Source organism: Poecilia reticulata, chromosome 2 (assembly GCF_904066995.2).
Source record: "Poecilia reticulata chromosome 2, P_reticulata-male-v2, whole genome shotgun sequence".
NCBI lineage: Eukaryota > Metazoa > Chordata > Actinopteri > Cyprinodontiformes > Poeciliidae > Poecilia > Poecilia reticulata.
Window position 1 is genome coordinate 4,955,421 of NC_088831.1, and position 19,289 is coordinate 4,974,709.

General features: G+C 37.9%; 2 protein-coding genes across 7 annotated transcripts in view; both read left to right on the top strand.

The window, feature by feature from the left end:
- LOC103474130 (dedicator of cytokinesis protein 9-like) overlaps positions 1-7,821 on the top strand; it is a 48,266-nt gene extending 40,445 nt beyond the window's left edge. For all 6 annotated transcript variants that reach the window (XM_081615596.1, XM_008424946.3, XM_008424896.3 and 3 more), the window contains 10 exons: positions 683-740; positions 2,157-2,263; positions 2,422-2,544; positions 3,114-3,227; positions 3,584-3,730; positions 4,368-4,578; positions 4,976-5,166; positions 5,257-5,357; positions 6,380-6,518; positions 6,905-7,821. In XM_081615596.1, the coding sequence (XP_081471722.1) occupies positions 683-740; positions 2,157-2,263; positions 2,422-2,544; positions 3,114-3,227; positions 3,584-3,730; positions 4,368-4,578; positions 4,976-5,166; positions 5,257-5,357; positions 6,380-6,518; positions 6,905-7,021 (1,308 nt within the window). In that variant the 3' untranslated portion in view covers positions 7,022-7,821. The remainder of the gene's footprint in view (positions 1-682; positions 741-2,156; positions 2,264-2,421; positions 2,545-3,113; positions 3,228-3,583; positions 3,731-4,367; positions 4,579-4,975; positions 5,167-5,256; positions 5,358-6,379; positions 6,519-6,904) is intronic.
- Positions 7,822-7,906: 85 nt separating this feature from the next.
- Positions 7,907-17,439, top strand: slc15a1b (solute carrier family 15 member 1b). The gene is made up of 23 exons (XM_008424875.3): positions 7,907-8,634; positions 8,819-8,850; positions 8,933-9,017; positions 9,906-10,047; positions 10,812-10,931; positions 11,008-11,107; positions 12,205-12,295; positions 12,393-12,476; positions 12,576-12,658; positions 12,753-12,839; positions 12,930-13,019; positions 13,150-13,194; positions 13,285-13,317; positions 13,418-13,506; positions 13,604-13,685; positions 13,757-13,873; positions 13,973-14,113; positions 14,216-14,262; positions 14,836-14,943; positions 15,025-15,139; positions 15,222-15,359; positions 15,451-15,558; positions 16,617-17,439. The coding sequence occupies exons 1-23, from the start codon at positions 8,628-8,630 to the stop codon at positions 16,866-16,868; spliced, it is 2,196 nt and encodes a 731-aa protein (XP_008423097.1). The 5' UTR covers positions 7,907-8,627; the 3' UTR covers positions 16,869-17,439.
- Positions 17,440-19,289: the final 1,850 nt, after the last annotated feature.

Consider the following 19,289-nt stretch of genomic DNA (forward strand, 5'->3'; position numbering starts at 1 on the left):
CACAATACACCACATTTAAATAAAAATAATTTTGAAACAGGAAGTTACCCGCTGTTTTGCAATGGATTTGCCGTCTTTTCAAAATAAAAGCTACAAGTGCTCATACGAGTTCCCACCGGAATAGCTTATCACTTGACAATCTAGTGTAACAACATCACACTGCTACACTTGTTTGTCTCTGTGATGTTTCACAGAATCAGACCAAGATAACATGAGGAAATACAAAATGCAGTTCTTATGGGCAAAAAAAAATAAAATTAATGTCATCATGGTTCTGTATGAAAAAGTAAATAACTATTAATAATTAAAACCTTTCTTAAGTGGAAACATCTGCTGGAAATGAACATTATTCAGTGATTCTATAGGTTACCTTAAACTGAAGTCAGATTCCCCTACAATTTGATTCATGTTTTAACAAAAATGGGGAAATTATTATTTTAATTAGGCCATGTTGGTCTGAATAGTTTTTTTTTACTTATTTATTGAAATCATAACTTGAAAACTGCACTTTATATCTACTCAGGTTGTTGTTTTTGTCTTATTTTAAACTTCGTGTCCTGTAACATTCAAGTGTGTCAATAAAGCAAAGCAAAAAAAATAAATAAAAGGGGATTTGTTTTTAGAGCTATTCATAATATCACATGACCTCTGTCTCGTCTGTTTATCTCTCTCTCGCCTGCAGGCAGCGATGTGCTACGTTCATGTTGCTGCTTTGGTTGCAGAGTATCTGTGGAGAAAAGGTGAGTGTCAGAAATATGGGTGGATCTTTTCTAGCCTTGGTTATCTTCCATTCACGTGAATAATAACCCTTTGAACCATTTTATTGCATTTATTATCCTCATTATGGAGGCCATAACATGAGTCAACAGTAAATGTTTTCACAGGAGAAAAAATTTTCCTCCATAGCTTGATTAATAGAATCACTTTCTTATTACTGGATATTCTGAAACATAACAATAGTTTTTCAGTTATTAAAAAAAACATATCAAGAAGTAACTTGAGATATCTTTCTAACTTGCATACATCTCCTTATTCATTTCCCTTTGCAAATAAATAAGGAGATCAATATTGATCAATATTGGGATCAATAAGGTATTTTTTTATTGAATTTGCAGTCATTTGCTGTGTGGACACTCGTCCAAGGGTCACCTTCTGCTTCCTGTATAAAAATGTCTCCAACAAGTCATTTTCCAGATAACATCTTTTCCTAAGTGTCTTTTATGCCTAGACTTTGAAGATGATCTGTGATATAATCGGGCAGGTGTTTATGAATATCACCAGCTGATTGCAGGCTCACAGTGCTGAGGCGTGTAGTTAGTGACATTTCTGGCTTTTTGTATGGAGTCCCTGAAATGCTATTAGCTTAAAAAAAATATAAATACACATAAAGTAAGGTGTATCTAGGAAGTGAAAGGAAAATGACATAATTTGAAATATTTTTGACAAATTGAAATCTGGTTTTAGCCTCCTTTTCTTTAGTACATTAACAATACTCTTTGGTATTATCCTCAATTTCAAATAACAAATCAGTGTAAATACAGCTGTTGTGAGAAGGTAATTCACCTCATTCTGCTGTAATTTTTGCTCCATAATATTTTTATCATAGATCAGCTAAATCACTAAATACTATCACAGTGAAATAACTGAATAGTTTTACACATTTTTCCACTCTGGATATTTTTTTCTCTCTTTGAAAAACATATCTGGTGGTGATGACAAGAAAATTATACATAATAGGAATATTCACCACCAAAGAATAATGTTTAGAGCAAATTTTGCAACATTTTCAGCATAAACCAAGTCATTTTTCATACTACTTAGTGCACAAATCAGACATGTGCATCCATGATGTCGACTGTTAGATTATTGTTTCTCAAAATATTTGCTATTCTATGTCAATTAACCAAAACTGAGGTTTTTAAAATATTTTTCTTCCTCAAATAATCTGCAAAATGTTTAAAATTTATGTTTAAAATTCAGTTTATGTTTAAATATGCCATATTTCGTAGTCGCTTCTTAACTTGTTTTGACCAAATTAACCTAAAAACTCAACCAGATTTAACATTTTATTTTCAACACAACAAAAGTAAAGCTTCAGCATGTAAGACTCCTTGCTGGTGCCTGTGAGACACATCTGGGTTCTTTCTGTACTTCAGGTATGTTTAGGCAAGGCTGCTCAGCGTTCAGGGTCATCACTCCCAACATTGATGAGGAGGCAGCCATGATGGAGGATGTGGGGATGCAGGATGTTCACTTCAGTGAGGTTAGATCTCATGTCTCTCCTATGTGGTTTGTTGCTGTTTTGTGTGCCAATAAAAATGCAGTGATCAAAGTTTTTTGACATCCTACCTCATCTGAGGTAAAACCCCCAGATTTTTATTTATTATTTAAATAAACTGACTTAAGGGTGATCTTGTTCAGGAGGTCCTGTTGGAGCTGCTGGAGGAGTGTGCTGATGGCCTGTGGAAGGCTGAGCGTTATGAACTCATTGCTGATGTCTATAGGCTCATCATCCCCATCTATGAGGAGCGCAGGGACTTTGAGGTAGTGTGAATACTGCACACACTCTGGCGGTAAACACTTACCTACTCAACTCAACTCTTAGTTTTGATGGTTTTACTCAAAGACTGACAGATGGAATAGGCAGAAGGTAAAGAAGATACTGAGAAGATGGGTCTTGGACGGTTTCTCAAAACATGTTCACATGGCAACAGCAAAAGCTGCCAAACAGTAACCATATTAAGACGACAGAGTGACCCAGCCAGTGTCCACACCTCTTAGTGAAAATCTCTAGGAACCTTTAAGAGTAGAAACCCTAACCTTGAGTCACCATTATATTTGATGTCAAAGCTGGAAAACTGACATTACTTTTCATTTGGACATTCTGCAGTAGCCTAGGTTGTTGGGAAAAATTTAGCTCTTAACATAAAGCAAATGACTGATCATTTTAATTCCTCTCTCTACAATTTTTAAATCAATTTTCTTTGGTCAAGGCCTTTCAAACTAAAATGCCTATTACCAAGTCATTTGTCACATAATTCCAAATATATTTTTTTTACCCTTTCTGTGGATCTTGGTGGTGTTTCGTGACCATTTCTATATGTGTGGAACAGAAACTGACTCACCTCTACGACACGCTGCACCGTGCCTACACCAAGGTGATGGAGGTAATGCACACTGGGAAGAGACTGCTGGGCACTTACTTCAGAGTGGCCTTCTTTGGACAGGTGAGGTTGGAGAGGATTTCATTACATCTTCTTAGGATCAAATTATTCATTAATTAATTTCTGTAAATAAAATATCTTCCCTTTTTTTCACTTGCTATCCAAGGCTGCGGTAAGTTTTTAGGGGTGCTGTTTGTTGTGTCTTTAATGATTGATATTTTTTGAGCCTCGTGTGTTTGTTCATGTAGTTAGTTAGTTTACATCCATATAGTTTTGATGTTGGACTTACATTTGTAGTTTATGACTTCTATGCATTATATTTCTGCTTGTCTATTTTACCTAATCCCATGTGTCAGTGAGGTTTATCTACATAAATACGGACAAAACAGTAGAAACTCAGGTTCTTGCTCGCACTGCAGGGCTTCTTTGAGGATGAGGACGGAAAGGAATACATCTACAAGGAGCCGAAGTTCACTCCGCTCTCTGAAATTTCCCAGCGGCTTCTGAAGCTCTACTCTGACAAGTTCGGCCCGGAGAACGTCAAGATCATTCAGGATTCTGGCAAGGTGGAGTCCTATCTGTGTCTGGCCACATGCTTCACACTGAAGGACATAGAAACATTTTTAAAATGTTGGAAAGTAGTGAAAATAGGTCACAACCAAGCAAATCTGCTCATTAACAAGCTAATTTTATTATGCAAGTCAAACAAACATGCATTTATTGCTCTGCTATCTGACTTCCTAACAAGCCTTGGAATAAAGACAGTAGACATAAGTATGAAGGTCACCTTTCAACACAAGCTAATAAATGTATAAATAATAAGTGAGCTCCTTCAAGGTGCTGGACATGATAAGCTAGCAAACATTTAATTGATTGTTTAAAGGTGCTATAGATGTCACCACTTTGCAGTTTGTAGTTTTGGATTTATTATGATTGTCTTTTTAGTGTATGAAATCAGAGTTTCACCTCTTTTTTCTTGTTTCATATTGAACCTTTTAGAGATACAAAATGTGTCTATTTTATATCAACCTATCTGAAAACCAACAATTTCAAGGGATTTTTATTTTATTTTTTGTAATTTTCTCATGATTTACTTTAGGCAGATGTGGTTGTGTGGTTTGTAGAGTACAGAATGATTTGACAGTCTAGGTGGGTTTTCTTTTACGAAGAAAAAAGACACTCTGAACCTCTTTTCTACTGCAGGTTAACCCTAAAGACTTGGACTCCAAGTACGCCTACATCCAGGTGACTCACGTGATGCCTCACCTGGACGACAAGGAGCTGGACGACAGAAAGACCGACTTCGAGAAGAGCCACAACATCCGGCGCTTCGTGTTTGAGACGCCGTTCACTGTTTCGGGCAAGAAGCAGGGGGGAGTGGAGGAGCAGTGCAAACGGCGCACCATACTGACCAGTAGGTTCTGCGTTGATTGGGTTTCTGTTGCTAACGATGATACAGCACTGTCCCAAATCAACCCCGCTTATCGCTGTAATTTAGCTAGGAATCAAAAGCTGGGAACATTTCCCTTGTTGCTGCTTGCTGATGCTGATTATGAAGTTTCAGTTTTCTGCCAGCCTCTGTGAATTTAATCAGATAGGTGGGGTTTATTACTCTGACCACGTCATCTCAGGGTTCAGGTGTTATCTTGCACTGAACATAATCATGTTTGTTCTTTATGACTCGACGGAGTTACCTTTCAATTCAGTTTAATATCCTGTAGAAATGCTGCAATTCAGGATATATGAGCAGTTAGTGAGCGAGGCAAATCCAGTATGAGTAAAACTCTGCTTTTTCTCATCCTCCCGCCCAGCAACCCACTGTTTCCCCTATGTTAAGAAGCGCATAGCGGTCATGTACCAGCACCAGAGTGATCTGAGCCCCATTGAGGTGGCCATCGACGAGATGAGCGCCAAGGTGGGCGAGCTGCGTCTTCTGTGCTCGGCCTCCGAGGTGGACATGATCCGGCTGCAGCTCAAGCTGCAGGGCAGCATCAGTGTTCAGGTAAGAAAAGGCTTAGTCATCCTGAAAGGCAGAAAGACTGTCAATCTTTTGACCTCTATTGTTTTTTTTGTTTTGTTTTTTTTTTGTCAGGTCAATGCAGGTCCTCTTGCTTACGCCAGAGCCTTTCTAGATAACGGCAGTGCCAAGAGATATCCAGACAACAAGGTTAAACAGCTGAAGGAGGTCTTCAGGTACTGATTACCGACAGAAACACCTTCCAGTACCAAAATCTACCTGTTGTAAAATCAACTTTTTCAAGCTTCATATCGTGTTATAAAGTTAGTCTCTCATCAAAAACATAAGTGGAGTGTTGCATTGGTTCTTTCATGCATGTTAATCCCCTCCCATGGCAACTGTGTTAAACGCCTGGGTGGACCTGCAGCTCGTCCTCGGGGCAACAGTTTTCAAGCTTCCAAGTTTCCGCCTCACCACAAAGTCCTCCTCACTCAACTCCTTCAGACTAGCCAGCAGCAATTAGCAAACACCCTGTGTATCTGCTGAGCTCATTATAGGAGCTGCTTCTCAGTGTAACACTGGCAAAAATGTTGTTTCAGGGTTAATAGAGGAGCCATGTTATGATGACTCCCGGAAGGCTGAGTTTCAAAAAGAGCAAGCCCAGTTTGAAGATGTTAATTTACATAGAAAATTAATGCCTAAGTTTAGAAGGTAACATAATTACTTTATTCTGCTATAAAGTGGCCCTATTTCTGAAAAACATATAATACTGCCCCTTTAAGCTGAATACAGAGCCCTGCTAAAGTATTTTGTCTCATTACATTGGGATTTTTATCTAATACATAGAAACAAAATGATACCCCTAAATAAAATCAACTGCAGCTGCCTTGAGAAATCAGACGTTTTTGGTTAAATTCTTACTTTAAAATAAACATTCGTGAATGCACGCTCCCCATGGAGAAACACGGTGGTGGCAGCACCATGCTTTTCTTCAGCAGAGTCAGAAAGGCTGTGCAAATGAGATGGGAAGACGGATGGAGTGAAATACAGAGAAGTTTATTTTAGATTTTTATTTCTAAAGAAAAATGTAAAAAAAACAAACAAAAAAAAAATCAAGAATCATTTTCTTTTCACTTTGCAATTTTACATTCTTTTCTGTTGATCTATCATGAAATCCTGTTGAAATACAGAAACTGTGGCTGCAGCCTATTGGGGATGAACTCTGAACATCACAGGTGTCTTGTTCTCGCCTCTTCAGGCAGTTTGTGGACGCCTGCGGTCAAGCGCTGGGGGTGAATGAACGGCTGATTAAAGAAGACCAGCACGAGTATCACGACGAGATGAAGGCCAACTACAGGGACATGATCAGAGAGCTGTCCAGCATCATGCACGAACAGGTAGGAACCACCAAATATGGTCACTGACTGGCAGATTTTCCACTACTTTTATAGGATTATGTGGTGTTTTGAACTGAATCGTCCTAAAATATCATAACAACTATCTCTAACTCTTCATTTTAGTTGCTAGTTACTAACCATGTCTTTCTTTCTGTTCTCTTTGTGCTGTCCATGAGCAGATTGGAGGGTAAATCCTGTCATTTGATAAATAGTCGTGTGTGCACCAATATAAAATATTTCTATATATTTCTTCATCTTCATTAACAATGTCATAAACTATCTGATGAAGATAGTTTCAGTTGCTGTGGCTTGTCAGATTACATTTAATGATTTTGATTTCAAATAAATCCAGTATGATGTAATGAAGTGAAGTGTGTCTTTGCTAGATAAACCCAGTGGAGGACGGTACGAGGAGCACCCTGTCCGACTCTATGGGCATCTTTAACGCCATCAGCGGCACACCCAGCAGCACCAACTCCCAGGGGTCAACCACCGTCCTCTGAGAAGGTCGCGTCACACCTGATCTCCATCATCAATCAGATTACCTATGAATGAAATTGGGGGCAAATTTATAGACAAATTCTTTTCTTGTTTCCTATGGAGACTTTACGTTACACTTTGACAGATCTTCTTTTGTTGCATTTTGTTTTGTATGTGGGAAAGACATAAACGACACGATGTCTGAACAAGCATGCAACAACTGAACACATGTTGTTTTTCTCTCTTTGGAGTGATTCTTTCCACTTCAGTATTTCTTAGGCTCTCGGTTGTGTACAGACAGCTTTACAATGCAGAGAGAGAGAAAAAAATCTACTGTTGTTACTGTACATCTATTACTGGTCAAATGTTACTCAGTATTTTTGAATAGCCTTTTTAAAAAAATAAAAAATAAATACAATTTAAAAAATTCCCAGTAAGATCCAGTTAGAGCAGACACATTTTGTATTTTATTTTATTTTTATTTTTTTTTTTTAAGAAATCAATTTTCTATTTTAGTCCAGTGGAGCTGTACATAACCTGTCTAAAGCCAAGTGAATCACAATATTTTGACCTATTTTATTGAAAAGTTTGTGCAATAATTCATTGTTACCAAGGCTACCTACGGGGACAAAAGGACTGCCTTGCCAAAGATGACAGACGAAAACCTAAACCAGGACAAGTGTGTGCGGGTTTATATTCAGCTGTTTCTTTGTATGTAATCTAGATTTGTTTTATCTGTAAGCTTAAATTAAATGGAAAACATTTTTACTCAGTGCCTGTAAATATGTTTAAGACTTACAAATAAATAAAACTTGATATAAGACTTTTTTTTCTCCAAGCTCTCTTTTAAAAATTAAACCAACAATACCAAGTCGAGCATTCAGAGATTACGGATCTGAAAGTTGGAAACTTAAGTAGACATTTTGGACTGTTTTATTCTCACAGGTTTCAATATGGTTACCTTGATTTGGTACTTCACTGCCCCGACATTAGTGTCTGACCTCATGAATACTCTCCTTGGAAAGTGGTCAAAGATTCTCACTTCTTAGAAAAATGGAAGCTGCTGCAAATAATGGACCAACTCCATATGCATATATCACAGTCTGATTATAATGTGAAAAAATTAAATGCTTGTTGATATATTTTTTTGTTGGCTATTCTAACATTTACAATTCTGGATATATTTGAGGACAGAAGTAGAAGGAACTCTGGTGTCTAACATTTTCTGCTGTTATGACTAGATAGAAATAATCTGGGTTTTTATTATATCTAATAGCACAAAGATTGCTGCCGTTATCTCTCCTGACGGAGACAAATAACCTGCAAAGCAGAATCTGTTTATTGCTCCCGAGCTTTTTTTTTTTTTTTTTTACAGTTGTAAAATCAACTCTCAACATATACACATGGCTTTGATAAAGATGCTGGGAAACTGTGGAGAGGGGAACTGGAAGAGATATCCATAATCCACCATCAGTGGGCGGTCCAGGAGGATGAGTGGAGGTTAGATAAGGAGCAGGACAGGCTGGGATTCAGTGTTAGTGCCTCGGATCTGGACCACTCATCTCTCTTTGTCCACTGTTTAACTGAAAGATCTGATTTAGGAACTGAAACGGGACACAGCCTGCAGACATGGGAGGTGAGATCAACTTTTTGTTTTCTTTTTCCATTTTTATTCCTTTTACAGTAAATGCATTCATCATATGCAATTTAAATGTCTAAGTAAAATCAATTCAACTCTTTTTTTTAAACTTATATGCTTGATTTCTGTCTAAATTAAAGATTCCCAGAGTCACTCGTGTAAATTCGTTCTTTTTCTGCAGATAAAGAAAAGAAGACGGGCAAAAGAAAGAGTGTAAGCGGCAGCGGTGTCCACTGTTCTCTCACGTTGACGGTTTGCCGCCTTAGTCTCACTTTATCCATTTTGTTTCAAACAGGTCACTATATTCGGCTACCCGCTCAGCATCTTTTTCATCGTGGTCAATGAGTTCTGCGAGCGCTTCTCCTACTATGGCATGCGAGGTGAGTTCAGTAGGAGGAAAACACACTGTGTTTACTGAAGTATAGCTCCTTCCGCTTTTAAGCATCTCTGTTTGTTGTGTACCTAAATGTGCATCTTCTTTCCAACTGTGGGTACACTGCAAATAAGGTTTTCTTGCGAAAAGATGCAATAAAGCTTTTATTAGGTGGCAATATGTGAAATATGTAAGAAAAATAAAGCACTCTGAAAGCATCAAAAATAAAAAGCACGGCTGTAGCTGCACTGGAAAAATCAGGTATTCTGAGGCTTTTACTCCAAAAATGTGAAGTGTAGAGAAAATGATACTCATAAGTGACATGGTTTCCCCAAGTAAAAATCTGAAAATGGTTTTCAGAAATAATAAAATTCACTCTTAGCATATATATATATATATATATATATATATATATATATATATATATATATATATATATATATATATATATATATATATTTTTTTTTTTTTAATTTGTAGGATTGGTTTTTGTTCTTGGTTAACTGATCAATTTAATGGCTTGATTAGTTTACTGTTAACTTGTTAGGGAAAAAAGTCTGAAAAAAACATCATACAAATGAATAAAAAGCAGATTTCAGTGTTTGCAATATAGCAACTAATTGTTATGATCAAAATATAATGTAATGAAGTTTTCAGTCAAATCCTACCAGAATGCCAATTTGTCAATACTGGTCTGCATTTAATATTAGTGGATCCATCATTAGCCATTATACATGAGCTGGTAACATTGATAGTTATACACCATTTTGTGTGATATTTCAACGTAGCCATGCCAGATTTTTGGTGTAAAATGTATGCTAAGTCTAAATAAAGCTGAAATAATCAATAAAGAAAGACTGTTTCTAACCTAAGCTCATCTATATCCCCTTTTTAGCTGTACTGGTTTTGTACTTCAAGTACTTCCTGAAGTGGGATGATGACTTCTCCACAACCATCTATCACACCTTTGTAGCTCTCTGCTACCTGAGCCCCATCCTGGGCGCCATCATTGCTGACTCATGGCTCGGAAAGTTCAAGTGAGTCACCTGACAGTTCCCGTTTCCTCCTGCTTGCTGCTACGTATTGCATGTGTTCTGCTCAGGTTTATTCAATTCATTTGAGTCCAGTTCAATAAAATTTAGTTCATTAAATTAATTTCAATTTCATTCATAAATTCCATTCAGTTCAACCCAGTTCTGTTCTGTTCAGTTCAGTAAAATTGCATTAAATTGATTTCAGATTCAGTTCATTTTGTTTCAGTTTGTTTAATTTGAAATCATTCAGTTCAGTTCAGCTTAGCTCTGTTCAGTGTTCAGTTCAATAAAGTTGGATTAAATGAATTTCAAATTCATTCCGTTTAATTTGGTTCATTTAATGTAGTTCAGTAAGATTCAGTTCAGTTCGTTTCAGACTACTTCAGATAAGATCCATTAATTGATTTCAGTTCATTTCAATTATATTCCGTTCAATTTAGTTCTGTTCAATTAAGTTGAATTCAACTTTTAGTTTAGTTAAATTAATTGAACCTAAATTTTAGTTGATTCATTTCAATTCAGTCCAGCTCTGCTAAATTAAATGACTTTAACTCACCTTATCGACATACCACAAGCTTATATCAAATGTTACATCAACACAAGCAGATACAACTCATATCTAGTGATTATGTAATCTAATTAATCCAATCATAAAGAGAGATTAAACAGTTTCAGGATGCCTCAGATAGTGAGCTATTAATCTGTATCTAGCTGACATAAAACTGGCTCACTGCCTTGTATCCCCCCCCTTCCCTCTTTCTGCACAGGACCATTGTTTACCTGTCCATTGTTTACGCGGTGGGGCAGGTCATCATGGCCGTCAGTGCAATCCATGACATCACAGATGGAAACAAGGACGGCACCCCCGACAACATGACCTTACACATGTAAGCTGAAGAACGAAACACAGTAAAATGACACAGAAGTTGTGTGTTTACAGTGTTTCCTTCCACCACCTCCCAGAGCTCTGTCCATGGTGGGCTTACTCCTCATCGCCCTGGGAACCGGAGGCATCAAACCCTGTGTGGCTGCCTTTGGAGGGGACCAGTTTAACGAAGATCAGGTTAGATGTTACAAAACAAAAAGAGCTATTGTGAGAAAAAACAAACTGCCTTTTGATACAGATTAAAAAAAAAAACCTGCTCATTTTAATACAATTTAGAATGGACTGAATTTTAAACTGCACTATTTTAATAGGGTATTTTAAACTGTATTAAATTAAAGTTTAAATACAGTATCTTTACTGTATTTTTACTGCAAAAATACAGTAAATTCTGTGTTGAATTTACTGATATTTATGTTCAGAATCTTACATGTAAAACACTATGTACCACATCTGAATATACAATCTCAACCGTGAAACAAGGTAGTGGTGCCGTCATGCTGTGGGGATGCAGTTCTTCTACGGAGATGGAGAACTTCTAGATTTTTGTTATTTGTGAAGACTTAGAAAAAACAAAAAATAAATAAAATCCTTCCATTTGAAAAAAGGTGCTTTGATCAAATCAATCAATTCATATGCACATTAGGCAATACAGTTAAAGGGAAACAACACCAGAACTGACCCTTCCCCTTTTGTACAGATGCCTTCGTCAATTATCAGCCACACCTGGTCAGCAGTTTCTCTATCTCTGCTTTATTCCCCGTTAGTCGTTTATTAACATACACAGCTCATTTACGAGCTTTATTACAAGTTCAAGGTAAGTGACCAAGATTGCTCAATGACATAAAGAAGCAAAGTGGAGACACAACATCAGGCAAATTTATCATCATAGAAACCCTAAACCTTCCAGTCATTATGTCAGGTTCTCTTAGGATTAGGCTAAATTGTCTTTAACAAAAATCGATTCCATATTTAAACATTTTTGGATTCTTGAACGCATTTTCAAACTACACTAAATAGCTTTAACACTGTCCAAAATGTCATTCTATAGTGTAAAATTTAACTGAGACTGATATTTTAGAGCATGTATAACAGTAATGATTGAATAGATCTACAGAAAATTGGCAAATTTAAAATTAGAACTGCTTTAAAGTAAAAAAAAACAAAACAGAACATAAATACTTTGTAAAGAGAAATCAATATTAGCACATTTTAGATATTAGTGGTTTTTGTTTGTATGGTTCTGAGCGTAAAATCTCTTCTCAAACATCCAACAGGACAAGCAGAGAGGAACCTTCTTCTCCATCTTCTACCTGTCCATCAATGCCGGCAGCCTGCTGTCCACCATCATAACCCCCATCCTCAGAGGCAGGCACCGATTCTCAGAAACGTCACACACTCCTTAAAATACACCAAGTAACCACAACCAGATGCTGACTGTATGTGTGCGTTCTGTGATTTCCAGCTAAGAAATGTGGAATTCACACTCAGCAGCAGTGCTACCCTCTGGCCTTCGGGGTCCCTGCTGCTCTCATGGTGGCCTCTCTGGGTGAGATCTTCACTTGAGCTTGAGTCGTGACAATCAAGCAGTGAATTCAGAAAAAAAACAAAACAAGACTATAATAATTCATGTTTTGTTTGTTTCCAGTCATCTTCATTGTCGGAAGTGGTATGTACAACAAAACGGCACCGTCGGGAAACATCATGGTGAAAGTCTTCAAATGCATCTTTGTGAGTTCCTCCTCAGCGATGGCTTCATCCAAGCTTCATTTCAACATTACATTTGCTTCTGGTTACATCTGAAAGGTCTCTCATGTGTTTGCAGTTTGCTATCAAGAACCGCTATCGTAATAGATCTTCCAAGATCCCAAAGAGAGAACACTGGATGGACTGGGCCGAGGAGAAATATGACGTAGGAAGAAGCCTGTGTGAAAATTAATAAAAAAACGAGCAGCAGAATGGACAGAAATTTATGTTTGAGATCTTCTCTGCTTCGCTCTAGAAACTCCTGATTGCCCAGGTGAAGATGGTGTTGAAGGTTCTGTTCCTTTATATTCCCTTGCCCATGTTCTGGGCTCTCTTTGACCAACAGGTATGTGACTAAAATCCTAGATTTTTTTAGACATAGTAACTGAAACTGTATCTTTGTAAACTTTGATATGCCTTGACACGTTCCAGTTGGTAATTAACCACAATCTAAACAAGAACTGTTTGTCCTGCAGGGTTCAAGATGGACACTCCAGGCCACCACGATGGACGGTAACTTTGTAAGTTTTCTTGTTTCTGCTCTTCAACTCCTAATCTCCCACCCCATGGAAATGAAGATTGCTAAACGGAGCTCATTTTCTCTTCAACAGGGTTCGATGGTAATCCAGCCTGACCAAATGCAGGTAAGACTGTACCGGCGATAGCATCGCCCCACTGCTGAGATGAACTGATTGAATCAAACTGCAGCCATTTTATGACCCTCCTTCCTTCCCTCCCCACCAGACTGTCAATCCCATCCTGATTCTGATAATGGTCCCTGTCATGGACTTCATAATCTACCCACTCATTTCTAAATGCAAACTAAACTTCACGTGAGGAGTCCTTTTTTTTTATAATCTTTTCCACTTCTAAGATCTTGTGAGCCCTGGTTTCAGTGGCTGAATGAATGTGTTCAATTCTGTTTTCCAGTCCTTTGAGGCGGATAACTGTGGGGATGTTCCTCGCTGGACTTGCGTTTGTGGCTGCTGCCCTGCTTCAGCTCCAGATTGATGTAAGTGAAAATTAATTACAAAATATTGAACAAAAACAAAGCTCATGAAGGATGGTTTCTCCCTTTTCCAGGCAACCCTCCCTGATTTCCCATCGAGCACTGAGCAGCAAGCTAAGTTCATCAACATGGTTGACCGACCCATAGATATCACTGCTGGAAACTATACTTTCCAACTGCAGGCTTTTCAGGTAGGACTATACAAAGTGGAAAAAAACAAACATTTTGGCTACCACAGTTTGATAAACTCCTTAGCTTTGAAAGATAAAATCCACTGTTTTCTCCCACAGGGCAACGAGGACTACTATACATATGATGAGCCATTTGCGCTGAGAATAAATTCTGGTTCCCCTGATTTAATCAGCTTACCAGAAGGCACTCGTAACACTCTTGTCATTGTTGAAGAAGCAGGCGCAATGAGGAATATAAAGGTCAGCATAAAAGTCAGATCAAAATCACATGTATTCTTATTTCAAACATTTCCCAGAAACAGTCACATGGATTTTGTTCTCAGACATGTTTTCTGGTTACAGTTTGGCGATGTTGTTGCAAAGCCGGAGGAGGGAGCTAACGCCATCAGGTCGGTTTCAATTTGTTATCGTATGGCAATAAAAGCTGGTCATGCATGACCTGTTGCTCCTTTTTGTTGAGCAACAGAAAGAAACAGTTAAGCTAGCCTGGTGAGTGTATCTGCAGCGGTAATTGGGAAAGAGGTAGGGTACATCCTGGACATGTTGCTAGCCCAGGGGTGGGCAACTCCAGGCCTTGAGGGACGGTCTCCTGCAATTTTTAGGTGCATCTCAGCTTCAACATGCCTGAGTCAAATAATGAGGTCGTTAGCAGGACTCTGGAGAACTTGACTGCACTTAGGAGGTGATTCAGCCATTGGATTCAAGTGTGTTGGACCAGGGAGACGTCTAAGAGTTGCAGGACACGGCCCTCGAGCACCAGGATTGCCCATCCATTGCAGCCAGGGCAAATATTTAAGTCCAACTTTGAAATTTAATGGAATCTTTTATCAGATTTAGTCAATCGGCCTCGGTTCATCTATAGCCCACAAGAGAAAATTCATAATGAAATCAACATCTTTTGAAGAGTGAATGTGGGACACCTAAACTGCTGTATTAATTGTGCTGTTTTTTTTACCTTTCAGATTTTTTAATGGTTTTGGCCTGGCTTTGAACATAACAGTGGGTGACGAAGGTTTTGGGAACATCATTAGCAAGAACATGTCCGTATACGTCGATGTACCACAAGGAACGTAAGTTTGACTAATTTGACCGCTACGTACAATCCTTCTAAAGAAAGTTATTTCCTCTAACTGGTGATTTTGTTGTGACAGGGCTGAGTTCGTGATCAAAAATTCTGCTGGAAATCAATGCGTCTTCAGTCGAAAATTTGGCTTTGGCAGTTCTTACACTTTCATCATCCCACCAACCTTCACACTTGAAGAAAATGTAACTTTTAAATCCAACCTGTGCAAGATAAATAGCTGTGACATATTGTTTTTGATTGAACTAATTTCTATTTGCTTTGCAGTGTGGACAGCACATCAAGGAGATGGAGGATATCAAGACCAACTCCATCCACATGGCCTGGCAGATTCCTCAGTACTTCCTTATGACATCAGGAGAGGTGGTGTTCTCCGTCACAGGATTGGAGTTCTCGTATTCGCAGGTAACAAATGTTTATTTTTAGGAGAATGAGGGGGAAACAAACAGGGAATGTCCAAGAATAAGGCCTTAATACACACATTTCTGCTGTACAGGCTCCCTCCAACATGAAGGCAGTGCTGCAGGCTGGTTGGCTGTTAACGGTTGCCGTAGGAAACATCATTGTGCTGATTGTTGCAGAGGCTGCCACACTTCCAGATCAGGTGAGCAGGAGGTTCCCTGTTCTTCTTACTGACTTTAATCTGATAGAAGGCTGTGAATGAAATTGGTTATACTTGCTTTTCAGCTGAAAGTTTCTAAAGAAACATAACGTTAACAATAAAATTCTTTTCACTTAGGTTTTTTATGTTAAAAACATGGAAGTTTTGTTGTAGGACATAAAATCCCAGGTCTTGCCAGGTTTAGTAGGTTGTTCTATGATCTACTGGACCTGTTTTCACATAAACTAAATCAGGACACTGTTTCACAGCGGGCCTTAAAAGGTCTTAAATTGATGTATCTTTAATTAAGGTCTTAACATGTCTTCATTTTATCTTTAAAGAAATGCAAGTTTACCTTAAATACATTACTAACTGGTCTTAAATTTGGTTGTGGCAGAACCTACATAGAATTTTATATATTCTACATAGTTTTTTTTCTTACTGGACTTTTCTGTTAGGCTTGACAAGGTTGAAATTTGACTCGAGGCAGGTGAGGCTAGCAATAATTAGGTGCTACTGATAGGCCTTGATAGCCAACTAGCTGACTTTCTAACATCCATAATGGGTAAGTGCTAATTAATTGTCTTTTGTGCATTTCTGTCACAAATTTGATTCATAATGGTCTTTAAGAAGTCTTTAAAAGTCTTAAATTCGAGTTGATGGAACCTGCAGAAACCCTGTACAGCAGCATTTACAGACATTGGCAACTACTGAAAAACTTAATTTAGTTTTTAATGCATAGTGTCGTGCAAAAAGTTTTTAAACACTTAATATTAATTTAAGTGATTTTGTTTCAATAAGAATACATTTAGAAACATTTCACTTTTTTTCTTAAAAAAAACGCCTCTTGTACTACACTTATTGGCCTTGGCTAAATTTAATGAAGAACTCCTGAAAACTCCAAAGAAACTCCTCCGACGACAATCTAAGCATCTCTTTATAGTAGGAGTTTCAGACTTGTCATCCAAAGTCAGTTTCTCAACTAATCAGTGGAAAACAAATCCATACACATTCATATATTTTCTGAAATTTCAATAAACTCTTGTGTCTTTCTTTACCAGTGGGCTGAATACGTTCTGTTCGCCGCCTTGCTGGTGTTGGTGTGCATAATCTTTGCCATCATGGCCTACTTCTATGAATACATCGATCCGGCAAAGATAGAGGCCAATTTTGCAAACTTGGAGCCTGAAGATGAGAAGAAGAAGAACTTAGAAGTGACCAAGAAGGACATGGTTGAGAACCATAACGAGAAAAAGAGAAAGAGCTCTAATTCCAGCTCCGATGAGGAAGAAACTTCACAGACCAAATTCTAAATCGAGACCTCTTCCGGCTTCTGGCTTTACGTATACAAAATCTTCTGGGTTCTGTTGATCAGGTCTAAGAGTGTCTGTGATGTTTATCACAGAGACAAAAAGATAGAGTGAAGGTATGACCAGGATGGGATGAAGGATCTGAAGCTGGTTGAAAACAGTGGAACAGTACAGTACTAGAACAGTAGTTCTAGTGTAGGATTCTATTTGGACCAGTTCCCGGATCCCAGCTTAAAATCTAAAGAGAATATGCTATTTTGAAGATAATGTTTGCTTTGACTGTAATTTCTGACTAGTCTTTTGTGGAATTACCCCAAAAACATTCCAATATTTGTATTTATTTCCTAACAGTGTTTTATGTATTGTAGAAAACTTTTATGACTCTTCCATATGTGTCATGATGGTGATGAACACCCAAAGCTTCCTAGTTGGCCAGAAATGCTTCATTGTGGCCCAGGAGTACACGGCCCTGGTTGGTCAACAGAGTCTGCGAGAAAGATGTTAGAAAGACACTCTGTAATAAAAAAAATAAAAAAAATCTAATGTGTATTAAAATGAGTATTTAGTAAAAATCTGTTGACTGCTGTGGGAATTATTCAACATTTTTATCTAGAGAAACCCAGTTTTTAGGTAGTTGTCAAACAGTCGTAAGGGTGGACTGAATTAGCCAATTAGCTTGAACAGATTGAGTTAAATCAGACATGGAGATGAGTTTCAATTAGATCTGGATGTGTCTAATTGGAGAGGTTTAGCTGGAAGATTCTCATCCAGACATGCTAAAATGTTTGGATTAGCCTTTGGAAACTAAGATGAACAAAATCTTGTTTTAAAATGGTTGATTTAGTGGTGGCACCAGATTTTTATTATTTTTTCCAGCAGATTTTAGGTGGGAGTTTGCCATTTTGTTGTGGGTGCTGCTCCATGAAGTGATTGATGTTCAATGAATTTCTGTTCAACACTGTCTGCAAACAGCAACAACATGGACAAACCCTGGCTCGTCAATGACGCCATACACCAACAAAACTCAACAATAAGCAACAGAGGGTTTATGAAGATTTAAAGATACAGATATCAACTTACAGAAGTCTAAAAATTCAATGCTGGATGAAATATGGCAACTCATGATTGTTTATAGTAGCTCCGTCCTCTTGTGTCCTTTGAAACATTTGGCAAATCTGGTGGAGCTCTAAATATAAACAACTCACATTTAACTATGGATCCACAGGAAATGTGTGTGTGTGTAATGAGGGTCAGTGAGTTCTTAGGAAGGTCCGACTTGATTGAATGAGAGCTGTTCAATAAGATAATACTTGGGAGTTTCTAATCAAGAACAGGTGTCTAATAAATCCATGGTGGCGTTGTACTTTTTGAACGCCAGGTGGCGCCTATAAAATATCTGCTGGCATTTATTAAACGTGTAGTGACGCCAAATAAACGCCAGGTGGAGCTTTTGGAGGCACTTACTGTACTTCAGGTAACCCTGTATACTGCATTTGTATACTTAGCTGAATATTAGGCTACAAAATGTAGGTGTTAATTTTATGTTTCCCCTTGGTGCAGTATTTTGAGTTGCTGGTTGTTATTGCTTCAGTTTCATCCAACGTTGTCTCCCGCTGGGATGGGAAGTTCTGCTCCAGGCAGGTGAGAGATAAAACTGCACTTGCTGGACACGAAGGAAAACAAACACTGCATACGCATCACCCTTAGCAGACCATCCATGCCAATAAAATATGGTAGTGGCATCTTCATGCCGCAGTGATGCTGTTAACCAGGAAGAGTAAAGCTGGTTAGAATTGATGGAAATATAAAGTGAGCCAAATACAGGACAATCCTGAATGAAACGCCGTCTCTAGCTGCGTTTCCATTACAGATATGCACAAAACTTTGTCAGTATTCCACCAACATAACCCCCCCCACACACAATATTGCAATTACCACGTTTCCATTACAGTTTTGTGAAATACGCTAATTTCGATATAACTGCAAAATCACCTCATCCTAGCACAAAAAAACTTAATAAATGTGGGGGAATTTTTACAAAATTGGCGTGTTTCCATTAAGCAGATTTATTTCTGTAATTCTAATTTGCGTAATTTTTATGGTCAATGGAAACCCAGCTACAGGCTAAAGACTTGATTAGTTCATCTTCCAAAAGAACAATGACGCCTAAAAAGTACAATAGAACAATAAAATAGTTCTTGTCAAAGTATATTTATGTTACTAAGTTGGTGGTGGCTGTGTGGATAAATACAAATCCACACTTTTTAGATTGTTTTTGTTAAAAAAAAAAAGAATAACAATGTGCACACACATCATGCTAATAAAGTCAAAATCTTATGTGCTGCTTTGCGTTTATGATAAAAGTCCCCCAAACTAAAAGGTCGTTTGTGGTGATGAAACAAAATGAATAAGTGTGTGAATATG

Excerpts from the sequence above, each read along its gene's own strand:
- slc15a1b (XM_008424875.3), top strand. Across the intron at positions 8,851-8,932 it reads AGACGGGCAAAAGAAAGAGT|GTCACTATATTCGGCTACCC; the intron begins GTAAGCGGCAGC and ends TGTTTCAAACAG. Across the intron at positions 11,108-12,204 it reads ACCAGTTTAACGAAGATCAG|GACAAGCAGAGAGGAACCTT; the intron begins GTTAGATGTTAC and ends AACATCCAACAG.